Below are 12644 nucleotides of genomic sequence, written 5' to 3' on the forward strand. Positions count from 1 at the left end.
GCGACAAAGCTGGGAGGTTAAATTAAAGCTCACCCTGAACACTCCCAGTTGTGTTTAGGAATGGAAGGGGTAACAGATCAGCGTGTGCTGCTGCAGTACTTAGGCACAGCGGGGCATGTTACAAAACAAGTATTGAATTATCAGAAGATCTGTCCGTTGAGCAAGGGGTTCCCTCTGAGTTCAGGATTTTTAAATTTTAAACTTTAAATTTTGTTTAAATTTACTTGACAGTCAAAAGCACCTTTGATTCCCAAGGGTCCAAAGCAATTTACAAACATAACTACTGATCTATAAACCACAAACAGAGATCACTACATCCACCCTGGGAATTCATTCACCATGAGGGGGTCAAATATGGCTGCTGTTTAATGGCACACAGCAACACAATAGTTTAGGGTTGGAAGTGAAGAACACTGTAGGAACCACAGCAGTTAAAGCCACTGGGGAACTTAATACAACCAAATAAGTTACCAGAGGTGGAATTTGACCATTGCTCTGGAGCTAACAGCTTTAGTTATCCAAAAAAATGCCATGGGATCATTACAGTCCACAAGTAGGCAGGAGTTGGCTTTATATCTCATTCTAGAGACTGAACATCCTACAGCTGCCTAACATCAGTGCTGTTGCACTGGTTCAGTACTTGCTCAGGTGGAAGAGTCACCTGTTGAATCATCCCTATGCTACCTGCAGTATTACCTAGGACTTCTCCCATCTCAATGTTGACATAGTCCAATGAGACAGGAGGGGATTATAGCATGGAGGGGGAGGTTCACTAGCCACATAAAAAGAGCTCCATTAGCACTTGTAACTTGGAGTCTGTTTAAAATGTACCTGATGATGGGGATGAGGAGCAGAGCAGCAGTGGGGGACCCCTTGGGGAGGAGAAGTGCCCCATTGGCGAGATATGCTGCTGGAACAAAAATCCAGTCTGTAAGCATATAGGGTTGGGCAGTTCCATTTCAGAGTCTCTGGTTTGTGAGGGACATCCAGCATTTATAGCTCTGATCGAGTAAGCACTGAGCCCATTATTCAGCTTCTGCCTTTGCAAGCACATTCCAGCCTACAGAACAGATAAACCAGGGAAGGAGCTGGCAGGAAACTCGGTAATAATTGCATATTTAGGGGTCTTTCACCTGATCATCACTGAGAAAATCAAAGGTTTCAGAGTAACAGCCGTGTTAGTCTGTATTCGCAAAAAGAAAAGGAGTACTTGTAGCACCTTAGAGACTAACCAATTTATTTGAGCATGAGCTTTCGTGAGCTACAGCTCACTTCATCAGATGTATACATGTATACATCTGATGAAGTGAGCTGTAGCTCACGAAAGCTCATGCTCAAATAAATTGGTTAGTCTCTAAGGTGCTACAAGTACTCCTTTTCTTTTTGAGAAAATCAAAGACATTAGCTGGTCTAGGAGTTCTGGGTGACCTGAGAGAACAGTGCCTTGGGTAGCAGTGAAGAAGCAACTCATAACAGGAGTCTTTTGAACTCAGCACACAGTACCTGGGCTTTCTATTTGTTCAGACTCCTAGATCTCTGTGGCTCCAGAGACCTCGCAGTCACAGTTCCTGTCAGCACTGCCACAGTTTTGCCGTGGGCGGTAACACACACATGCTACCTCCTGTTAAGAGGCCTTTTTGTGATTTAATTCTTCTTAGGGGTGCGGTACACGTGACTGAAGTCGTCTTTATTCACAGACATGACAGAACACCTGCAATTCTGCTTCCCAGAATCTTTCTGTACAGCTCTTGACCAGCCATGGCTCTTGGCTTTTGGTCATTGCAGCTGTTCCCTGTTTAAGTACTCTTTCCAGGTCTGGTTCTGAGAGGCACTGGCTTTGGTGGGAGTGGAGTGCTTAGCGTCTCCTCCTAGCTCAGGTAATCCATGAGAAGGGCACCCTCTTGTACCCAGTGTGACACTTGTAATGGATTGCAATGACCTCCCTGATGTGGAAAGTTACCATATAGAGTTGACTGTAAGTACAGGTTAGTGCAAATAAATGAGGTAACCTGTCAGCTTTTGTCTTGTTCCTCGTGCCACATTCATCCCCTTCTGTCACTTCCCTATCACTAATTATTTTTAAAAGCAAATGCACACAATGGTCTAACAGGTCCTGCCCTGTGCAGGATGTGAGTCCAAGCCCCCCTCCCAGATGACAGCTTCTGAGATGTGCATATTCCTTGCAGTGTGTGTCTGGGACCGGGACGTTGGGCAGCTGCTTTGAGAGCCGTGTGGTGGTGGTGTGTGAGAAGATGATGAGTCGTGCCTGTTGGACAAAGTCCAAACACCTGATCCATTCGAAGACTTTCCGAGGAATGACCTTGCTACACCTTGCTGCTGCTCAGGGCTATGCAACACTGATCCAGACCCTCATCAAATGGCGGTAAGACCCAATGCTTCAGACTTCTGACTCATCAGTGCAGAGGCTGCAGGAAGCAGGTATAATCTCTGGTTGGCCTGAGTTTCTGGGTGTCTCTTGCACTTTGCAGAGGATGCTGCTTGTTGCAACCTGCTCCAGGCCCCTGTTGTGAATGGATACCACTCTGTTGTGAGTGGACCCAACCGCTGGATCCCACATGCTTCTAAGCCCCCTCGGTTTGGATAGTTGACTGGTCATTGTTCCTAGCGCTGGGGATCTCAGGTGCACTCCCAGGAGCATCCCCCATGTCTGACACCATTCTTCGGCAGTTGGATCCTTCAGTACAATCAGAACCAGTGCTCCAGCCCTCCTGAGCCACCCAATTCGTTTTATCCATTCTCTGAGATCTACTTTGCTGTGGATGCTCTGAGCCTCTCAATTAATCTTTTTGGGAACAACTTGGCAGGCAAGTAAGGAACACAGTCTTAGGAAAGGGGTTTCTTAATGAGAGAAACTTTTACTCTTGAAAGCACTGGGGAATTATATTATTGGAAAAAACCTTCCTGAACTCCTGCCTTCTCTCTCCTCAAGCCCTTTATTCTGAGGTGCCAATCATGACCTCCCTTCACACAGCACATTCCCCTTTAAATGTAGTCTCTGACTTCTTTGGCCACATGTCCAGGTTGAGAAACTCCAGCCTCTGTTCCTATCCAGACTGCTGTGTAGAGAATTAAATGTTCCTAGGGTTGACCTGCCTGTGAGAGACAATCAGCTGATGTGCCTGTGTTGCTCTGTGTCAGCTTCTTAGACAACATCATTTAACTAGGTGTCAAGCCCCCACTACAATATGGATGTTCTAATCCACAATAGAGATTACAATAAAGTGGGGCCCCTGGAACAAAATGGCATTCACAAAACAAGAGGGAGTTCACCCTTACCACAGACAAATCCCCAGTCTGTCACATAGCTTTCTTCTCTGATTTTAGGGGATAAAATTATCCCCTTGTTGTGGTTTCCCAGGGCCAAGTGCCGCAGCCTTTTACATGGAAGCTAGTAACCTGCTTGGGTTGGCATGTATGTGCTGGCCTTGCACTGGCATTGTGCTCACCTGGGAAGTGGAAGATCTAGGTTCTCATTACATTAGTTGTATATGTTTGATGTTTTCGTTGCTGGCCTGTCTCCATCTTCCACTTCATAAATAGAAGCTGATTTAAACTTGACTTGCTGTGGATCCCAATAAGCTCTCTAGATTTTCCCCATCCATTTGTTCTGGAGCCACTATTTCCCGTTTCCCTCTTTGTACTGTTAAGTGTTTCACTTAATTTAGTCTATTTTCTTTGTGAGCAGTCTGTAGGGATGTGCATGCGGTATAAAATAACAGCCTAGTATTTGTCACCAGAGTTTATGGGAGCTAAAGGCCCCAATCTATGAGGCAGATCCTGAACTCTTTGTCTAGATACCTATTGGCCCTCATCACGGTAGTATCTGAATGCTGCAGAATCATTCATGGCGTTGTAAGCAGCACTATTGTGAGATAGGGAAGCGTTATGCCTATTTTTCAGGTGGGGAACAGAGGCACGAGGTAGATCAAGTGACTTGTCTAGGGTCACCCAGGAAATTTGGGGTTGAGCTTAGAATGGAACCCATGTTTTCACCTCAGTCCAGTGCCCTATCCACTAGACCATCCTCCTCCCTAATCCAGACTCTCCTTTCTCACGAGCTGTTGAGAAGAGGCACAAAACCCAGGCCACCAGCTATAGCAAGTGTGCATTGTAGGCATGCAGGTGTGTTCAGCTCTTCTTTTTGTGGTCAAGTCTTGGGGTGTAAAGCTGTGGTTTTGTGTAAGGATCTTAACCAAGCTACAGAACATCATTTCTGCTCTCATTTCTTGTGCAGCACCAAGCATGCAGACAGCATTGATTTGGAACTGGAAGTTGACCCTTTGAACGTGGATCACTTCTCCTGCACTCCACTGGTAAGTAGCAGAGCATTCTTTCTGTGCCAGTGACTCAGTCCACTGAGACAGGAGAATGATCCTCCTCAGCAGGGTGATGAGCTCCTTCTTTGCTACCGTTCTCAGTCCTCTTGAACTTTTGCAGTCTAATGGAGTAGATGTATCTTGCATACTGCTATGCTGTACAAATAACATGACTCTAGCAAGTCTTAGAGTGTTTTGCTCTGAGAGAAACCAAAATAGTTATCCCAATTTTTTGAAGAAGTGTGGGGTGGGTTTTCTTGTTTCCAGATCTCTTCTTTTGCCCAAGCATCTCTGCTTTGGTGCCTTGAGGAAAAAGAACTTATGTCTTTTTTTACTAGTTGGTCTGTTTACATGTTTTCCTGTCTGTGAAGGTCTTAATCATCCTATTGTGTCAAAGCCGGTGAACTCACAGTTACGTTTCCTGATAACCTAGAAAATCCAAATTACCTAAAATACATTGAACCAAGAATAAAATAAATAACCAAATAATGAACCAAATAAAAACTAATTCCCAAAGCCAGGTGGAATTTTTTAGATGAGCATATCCCCTGTGAGAAGTTGGAGTGACACTCTTAGGGCTGACAAAGTACTTGAGGTAATATCTTTAATTGTATGAACTTCTGTTGCTTGTCTGTCTCACCTTTCAAGCTAACACAAAGCTCTTCTTCAGGTGATGTGTGTAAGCTCAAAAGCATGTCTCTCTCACCAACAGAAGTCAGTCCAATAAAAGATATTCTCTCCCCCACCGTGTCTCTCTAATATCTTGGGACCAACATGGTTACAATGACACTGCAAACACTGTCAGGGCTGGACTACCCACAGTTTGTTCATTGATATAACTAGGTTTAGAATCCATTTAGTTCAATCAGTGCAACCCCCTTGTGTGCACTGGTTTGACTAACCTGATTTACAGTAACACTTCTAGTCACACCATGTAACTCTTGTAGAAGGTGTAGACAATGTCTTAGCAAATAATTTTGCAATTCTTGACTCTTCTGGGATGCTGCTGCCCAAGATACCAAGTGCTATTTACAGCATTTTTCTTTTCTTATTTTTAATAACAATAATTCAAGTCTTAAGTGTGTTAATCATTGATACAAGCTGAAAAGTTGGAATGGACAACTGCAAGCAGTGATTCAAGGCCATTGTGTAAAAGGAGTAAGTTTATGGGCCAGAGTCAGCTCTGGTATAAGCAGGTGCCATTTCTTGAGGTTGAGTGTGGTCGAACCTCTTACACCAGGGCTGAGCTGGTACTGTACCTGCTGGCCTATTTAGATAGGTGCACATGTGTATGTGCTTAACCATCTCTTTAGTTAGTAGACAGACAGGAATACACTTTCATAAAGCTATAACGTGCACAGGTTCACTCTCTGTGACATTGACAACAAGCAGTGTTTGAGTGCAAAGATGCTACCGCCAGCCTTAATGAGACACCAGACATGGTTCCTTTCTTTATACTCATTTGTATTCTCTTAGCTCCCACACGACATTAGGCACTGTCTCAGAGACTGAGTTTTAAAACTTGCCCATTTGTTATGGTCCCGAGAATACTTTCTTATTAAGAATTGTGTAGTTGCTGGCTGCTTTTAACTTTTGTGGAGAGATCTTTCTAGGTTCCTGCTTCTCTAGCATTGTCCTAAATGTTTGACTTTTGCATGATTATTAAATACAAAATATAACAAGTCCCAGCTGTCCAGGAGCCTGCCTCGCAGTTTGCTTCTGACTGACCCTTTCCTACCATGTTAAAACTCATTGCATTCCCTTTTGTGAGCAGAGTTTCAAAGCAAGCATGGCATAGCTGATGTCTCCCCATGTGGCCACTTGGTCCTTTGAAAGCCAGATACAAAATTCATGTGAAGTGTAAGGATCCCTACATTTCTCCCTTTCCTAGCTTTAATCCTGCTGCTCATGTGCTCATCTGTCTATAATTCCCGTGTGTATGCAATTGAGCTCTTCTGCCTCTGGAGTATTGCTGAGATTTATGCCCATATGAAAGTGTCACTTGTTGCTCAATAAGAAAATTTCACCTTAATTTATTATGGATGGATAGGCAACTCCTTCTCCCAGGAAGTAGAGAGTAGGACTTGTCTAGTCCTCCATAATGACCTCTTATTCAGTTGTGACACTTATAAAAGCTATCCTTTCGTGTTGAAGCTTTTGCCAAGTTCTGCTGATAAGAGCTGTTTGCCAGTGATCTGGGAAGAGAACAAGAGAAGACTCCACTGCCTTAGCCAGAGAGTGAAGCATCTACAGATGTGTCCTGGGTTAGCCAATTGTCCTTTTCTCTTTCAGATGTGGGCATGTGCACTGGGCCACATGGATGCAGCCATTGTGCTGTATAAATGGGACCGCCGAGCCATCTCTATTCCTGATTCTCTTGGGAGACTGCCACTGGCTATTGCTCGGTCTAGGGGTCACGTGAAGTTGGCAGAGTGTCTGGAGCAGCTACAGCGAGATGAACAAGTTCAGCTTGGGCAAAGTCCTAGAATTCACTGCCCTTCGAGTGGGGAGCCCCATGCAGAGAGCTGGGTTGCCCAGTGGCAAAGTGAAATAATTACTTCTCAAGAGCCTCAGAAGGGTGTCACTGTTATGTCCAGTTCAAATACAGGTAAAAACAAAAAAAACCTGACTGTAGGTTTCTCTGTGCTAACACACGACATGCAGGGTATGTCTACCACAGCAGCTGGGAGGTGTGATTCCCTGTGCAGGTAAACAGACTCATGCTAACTCAAGCATGGCCGGTATGTTACAAGCAGCAGTGTGGATGTTGTGGAATGGGCCCGGCTTAGGCTAGCCACCCAAGTCCAAACCTGCCCAATCCCCTGGTTCTGAGCTCAAGTGGGTAGCCCAAGCTGCTGTCCATGCCTCAGTGTCCACACTGCTATCTTTAGCATGCAGCTAAAGCAGAGCTAGTGTGAGTCTGTCTGCCCATGCTGAGAATCACAACTCAGCTGCAGTGTAGACATACTCATAGTGGCCTGGAGCAAGCAGTTTACTTGGAGGTGGAGAGCATGTTAAGTGAAGCTGTTCTGTCTCTGCCCTGTTTCTTTGCTCCCAGCTCCCTGTCTCTCTCTAGCATTCCCTGTATTTGCAGGAGCATTGGCAAGTGTAAAAGTGTGTCAAAAGGTACAAAATTCTAGCTATTTGGAAGGGAAGTATGAACCACTCAGTGGTTCATCTTAGCATCCTCCCAGATGTGACAGTCACCTCTCCTGCATAAATTAGACCATTGTATCCAAGGGCATGGTCTGAACTTTTACTTGCACTCCTGGCAGGAGGGAGGTGTTGTAGATGACAGGAGCACTTTCAGCAGTTATCACATCAATTGTTCAGTCCTGACTAATGGTTTGTTTGCTTCCAGAGTTAAGACGACCGAGGTCTGAGCCCTCCAACTACTACAGCAGTGAGAGTCAGAAAGATTACCCAGCACCCAAAAAACATAAACTGAACCCTGAGTATTTCCAGGCACAGCAAGAGAAGCTGCTTTCCACAGCACTGAGCCTGGAACAGCCAAGTGTCAGGAAGCAGAGTTCCAGCTCCAAGCAATCCATCCCTGAGACAATCAGCCACAGTGAAGGGATAAGAGACTATGGCAGGGAGCTCTCCCAGCACATCCCAGAAGTTGCTGGGTACCGGGGCTCTGGTGGCCAGGCAGGAATCAAGTGGAACCCAAAAGACATTTATATTGGTGTGTCTGCGGTGCAGGTGACGGGAAGCCAAAAGGGGATTGCGTTGGGGAAGGACACCGTAGCCCATCGGCTGCGTCAACGAGAGCAGATGAATGTGCTGATGATGGCTGACAGGGAGATAGTGGATGGGGAGCTGCTTTCCTACAGGGACAATGTGGAGAATGAGGACTGCTTACAGCACATGGATGACTTGCAGGTAAACATATATAACATGGTAGCGAGGCCAGCTGAAGTGCGTCAGCCTCTGAGACTATACCTGACTGACCTCTGTGCTGTGGTGGGAGGTGTTCTTGCAACTATAGAGCCCCCAAAGCATGCTTTGCAAAAGTTCATGGTTCTTGCAAACTCTGCACATTCCCCTCTGACGGTAAGTGGTGTCCTTTCAGTCCTGCTGTGAGAGTGACTGTTGGCATGAATGGTTGTGCATTGTATTGCATTGCACTGTATTAATTGGACAGTCTGCTCCCTTGTAAAGTTCTGCTAGCTATAATGGAATTTTCCATCTTGAAATGAATGGAACCAAAGCAGAGGAATGTGCTAAGGGCCCCTGCTCTGGGTAGCTAGTGCTGTGCTATCTTCTATACAGAAGGGTACCAGAGAGGTGGGGATGGTTCTTGCCTTTTTGCCCTTTTGAAAGGTTTCTTGTCCACCTCAAGCTAGGCTATGTGAAGCTTGAGTGCTGACTGTGCTCTGAACTCAACAGCTCCCATCAGTCACTCCCAGGAAGTGCTGTTTCAATGTAGTGGGCAGCAAGTGCATGGTCCAAAGGATAAGGAAAAGGCAGAGTCTGTTAGCATTGCCACTAATGGAGGTGGCAGGGTTGCCAACTTTCTGATTGCAGAAAACCGAACTCTCCTGCCCTGCTCCTTTCTGAAGCCCTGCCACCGCTCACTCCATCCCCCCTCCTTCCATTGCTTGCCCTCCCCCACCCTCATTCATTTTCACTGGGTTGGGATGAGGGAGGGGTCCAGGGTGGGGCCAGAAATAAGGGGTTTAGAGTGTGGTGGGGGATCCGGGTTGGAGCAGGGGGATAGGGTATGGGAGGGGGTACGGGCTCTGGACTGGGGTCAGAAATGAGGCGTTCAGGGTGTGGGGGGTGGGGCTCTGAGCTGGGGAAGGGGATTGGGGTTCTGGGGCAGGGCGCAGAGTGCGAGCTCTGGGAGGGAGTTTGGGTGCGGGAAGGGATTCCAACCTGGGGCAGGGGGGTGGGGTGCATGAGGATTTTAGGTGTGCGGGATCTGGGTGGTGCTTACCTCAGGCAGCTCCCAGAAGCAGGAAGCATTTCTCTCCAGCTCCTAGGCAGAGGCGCAGCCAGGTGGTTCTGCACACAGCCTCTGTGCACAGGCACCGCCCCTGCAGCTCTCAATGGCCGCGGTTCCCAGCCAATGGGACCTGCGGAGCTGGCGCTCAGAGCGGGGGCAGCACGCAGAGCCCCCGTGGCCACGCCTCCACCTAGAAGCCTTTTCTGGGAGCTGTGCAGAGCCAGGGCAGACAGTGAGCCTGCTTTAGCCCTGCTGTGCTGCTGACCAGACTTTTAATGGCCCGATCAGCGGTGCTGACTGGAGTCACCCAGATCCCTTTTTGACTGAGTGTTCCAGTCGAAAACCGGATGCTTGGCAACCCTAGGAGGTAGAAGAAGCATTCTAGCCCTGTAAGAGTGGAGGAGCAATCCATACTGCTACAGCTAGACACAAGAGATCCCCGTGCTGCAGCTGAGCTCCTGCAGAGATTCCAGCTGTTCGCATCTCTTTCCTAAGTGGATTACTTTGCATTTGTCATTATTGAAAATTGAACGAAATTCAATAAGGGCAAATGTAAAATACTCCATTTAGGAAAGAACAATCAGTTGTACATATACAAAATGGGAAATGACTGCCTAGAAAGGAGTCCTGTGGAAAGGGATCTGGGGGTCATAGCTGATCACAAGCTAAATATGAGTGAACAGTGTAACACTGTTGCAAAACAAGCAAACATAATTCTGGGATGTAAGCAAGACATGAGAAGTAATTCTTCTGCTCTACTCCGTGCTGATTAGGCCTCAACTGGAGTATTGTGTCCTGTTCTGGGCACCACGTTTCAGGAAAGATGTGGACAAACTGAAGACAGTCCAGAGAAGAGCAACAGAAATGATTAAATCTCCTCACTGTATTTTCCACTGAATGTGTCCGATGAAGTGAGCTGTAGCTCACGAAAACTTATGCTCAAATAAATGTGTTAGTCTCTAAGATGCCACAAGTACTCCTTTTCTTTTTGAGAAATGATTAAAGGTCTAGAAAACATGACCTAAGAGGGAAGATTGAAACAATTGGGTTTGTTTAGTCTGGAAAAGAGAAGACTGAGAGGGGACATAACAGTTTTCAAGTACATAAAAGATTGTTATAAGGAGGAGGGAGAAAAATGGTTCTTATTAACCTCAGAGTATAGGACAAGAAGCAATGGGCTTAACTTTCAGCAAGGGAGGTTTAGGTTGGACATTAGGAAAAAACTTCCCAACTGTCAGGGTGGTTAAGCACTGGAATAAATTGCCTAGGGAGATTGTGGAATCTCCATCATTGGAGATTTTTAAGAGCAGATTAGACAAACTCCTTTCAGGGATGGTCTAGATAATACTTAGTCCTGCCATGAGTGCAGGGGACCTCTCAAAATCCGTCCCAGTCCTATGATTCTGATCTACAGACACAGGCAATTCTGATGCTGTTCTGCTCAAACAGCTTGCATTTTGAACCCAGGTACTAGAGACTAATGTCCTTGTTCATGCAACAGGGGTGTAACAGCCTGGCTGCTGAACACCTTTGAGTTCACATGTGCACGATACCAACCCTGCACCACTAATGAAGAAGCATTGCGGCAATGAGCAGCTACAATGACTATGCGAAGCTGAAGGTGGTGCCCATTGGCTGAAGAAGAAATCACTGCAGTACATGAGGCATGTGAAGGAAAGGGCATTCTAGATTTGAGGAGGAAAGGGACTATATGGATAGTGTTTTGGGAAGAGAAATATACCAAGATATGGTGTAGGGGAGAAAATAATACCCAGCAAAAAAAGAAGATGGGGAGAGGAGAGAGATGAGTAGCTTAATTTTTAGGGGAGGAAGATTATATAAGCTTTCTGATCTAACGAGGGGTGGTAAGTGAAGTGGCAGCCAAGAGAGCGGAGCCTCAGAAATATACCCACCCACTACATCTGGAGAGTCTTCCACACAGCCAAAGTCATGAAGGGAAACAAACCCTTGCAAAGCGGGGATGGATCTGCTTGGTGTTTGCAAAAGATGCATTCATATTTCTGGAACTGCCTTGGGTTCTGAATTATTTGAGCCTCCCAGATCTTTATGCACAGTGTGGGGCCTGGATCAGAAGGCTTCTTCGCAAAGTCATATTTCTGTCATGTAAAGTTCTCTCCTTAATGTGATTTTTCTGTTATCCTCTTTTACACCAGGCATAGGCTTTTGGATCTTGAATTCAGCATTTAAAGTTTGTAACAGAGCAACCCTGGCAGCATATGGAGTTCTCAGATCAGTTTGACCCCAGGCAATCTGATTTCAGCACTACACTGACAGCGTGAGTGGGTGATCTCCGAGCAATGAATGCAGGCCTAGTTTACGTTTTGATTCCTGTAGCTTGACTCCGGCGATTATGATGTGAGTCTCGTATATCACCTGTCCTGCAGTTAGTGGTAGCTGTGAGGTCTCTGTACTTTTAGAAATCAGGAGAGTGGTAAGAGGTGTTAGCATACTAATGGCTCTGTAGCTTATGCCCCTTTACTAACTCTTCTCAGGATCTCATACAGTTGATGAAAAGGAGGGCAAAGGAATTAAAAACCCTGAGGTACTTTCCTAAGAGAGTCTTTGGAGCAGATGAGCATTGCCTAATAATATCTTTTGGGGCCTCTGAGGAAGAAAGGGACAGTAACTGGAGAGAATCCAGCTACCACTGCTAGAGCCAGGGCCATGCAGCTGAGATCTAACATGATCCCTATATTGCAAACTATATTAACAACTAGCAGGCGCACTTCCCCAGCAGGAGAACTCATCTGCTCATTGCTGTTTGTTCCAACACAACCTCAGACACCTCTAAGTTGAACCTTAGGCAGGTAGCCTTCTCCAACTCCAGTGTCAGCAGATGCTGGCCATGGCTCCTGACTGCATCAGCCATAACAGGTGAGTTGAACTCATGTGGCCTGATTTCAAATGTGCCTCACACAGTGGGAGAGGTCAGGAACTTTGCAAATCATAACATGTCTGGTGCAGTTTGTGTCATAGAATGAGCTGCACCTCATAGAATTACTTAAGTCGTAGAATCATAGAATATCAGGGTTGGAAGGGACCTCAGGACGTCATCTAGTCCAACCCCCTGCTCAAAGCAGGACCAATCCCCAACTAAATCATCCCAACCAGGGCTTTGTCAAGCCTGACCTTAAAAACCTCAAAGGAAGGAGATTCTACCACCTCCCTAGGTAACCCATTCCAGTGCTTCACCTTCCTCCTAGTGAAAAAGTTTTTCCTAATATCCAACCTAAACCTCCCACAATGCAACTTGAGACCATTACTCCTTGTTCTGTCACCTGCTACCACTGAGAACAGTCTAGATCCATCCTCTTTGGAACCCCCTTTCAGGTAGT

At 46.1% G+C, this 12644-nt stretch overlaps 1 protein-coding gene across 17 annotated transcripts in view; it reads left to right on the plus strand.

Moving 5' to 3' along the window:
• CAMTA1 (calmodulin binding transcription activator 1) overlaps positions 1–12644 on the plus strand; it is a 939042-nt gene that overhangs the window by 887419 nt on the left and 38979 nt on the right. For all 17 annotated transcript variants that reach the window (XM_075121021.1, XM_075121016.1, XM_075121014.1 and 14 more), the window contains 4 exons: positions 2187–2383; positions 4256–4334; positions 6630–6945; positions 7699–8222. In XM_075121021.1, the coding sequence (XP_074977122.1) occupies positions 2187–2383; positions 4256–4334; positions 6630–6945; positions 7699–8222 (1116 nt within the window). The remainder of the gene's footprint in view (positions 1–2186; positions 2384–4255; positions 4335–6629; positions 6946–7698; positions 8223–12644) is intronic.

The sequence above is a fragment of the Caretta caretta genome, chromosome 18 (genome assembly GCF_965140235.1).
Source record: "Caretta caretta isolate rCarCar2 chromosome 18, rCarCar1.hap1, whole genome shotgun sequence".
Lineage (NCBI taxonomy): Eukaryota > Metazoa > Chordata > Testudines > Cheloniidae > Caretta > Caretta caretta.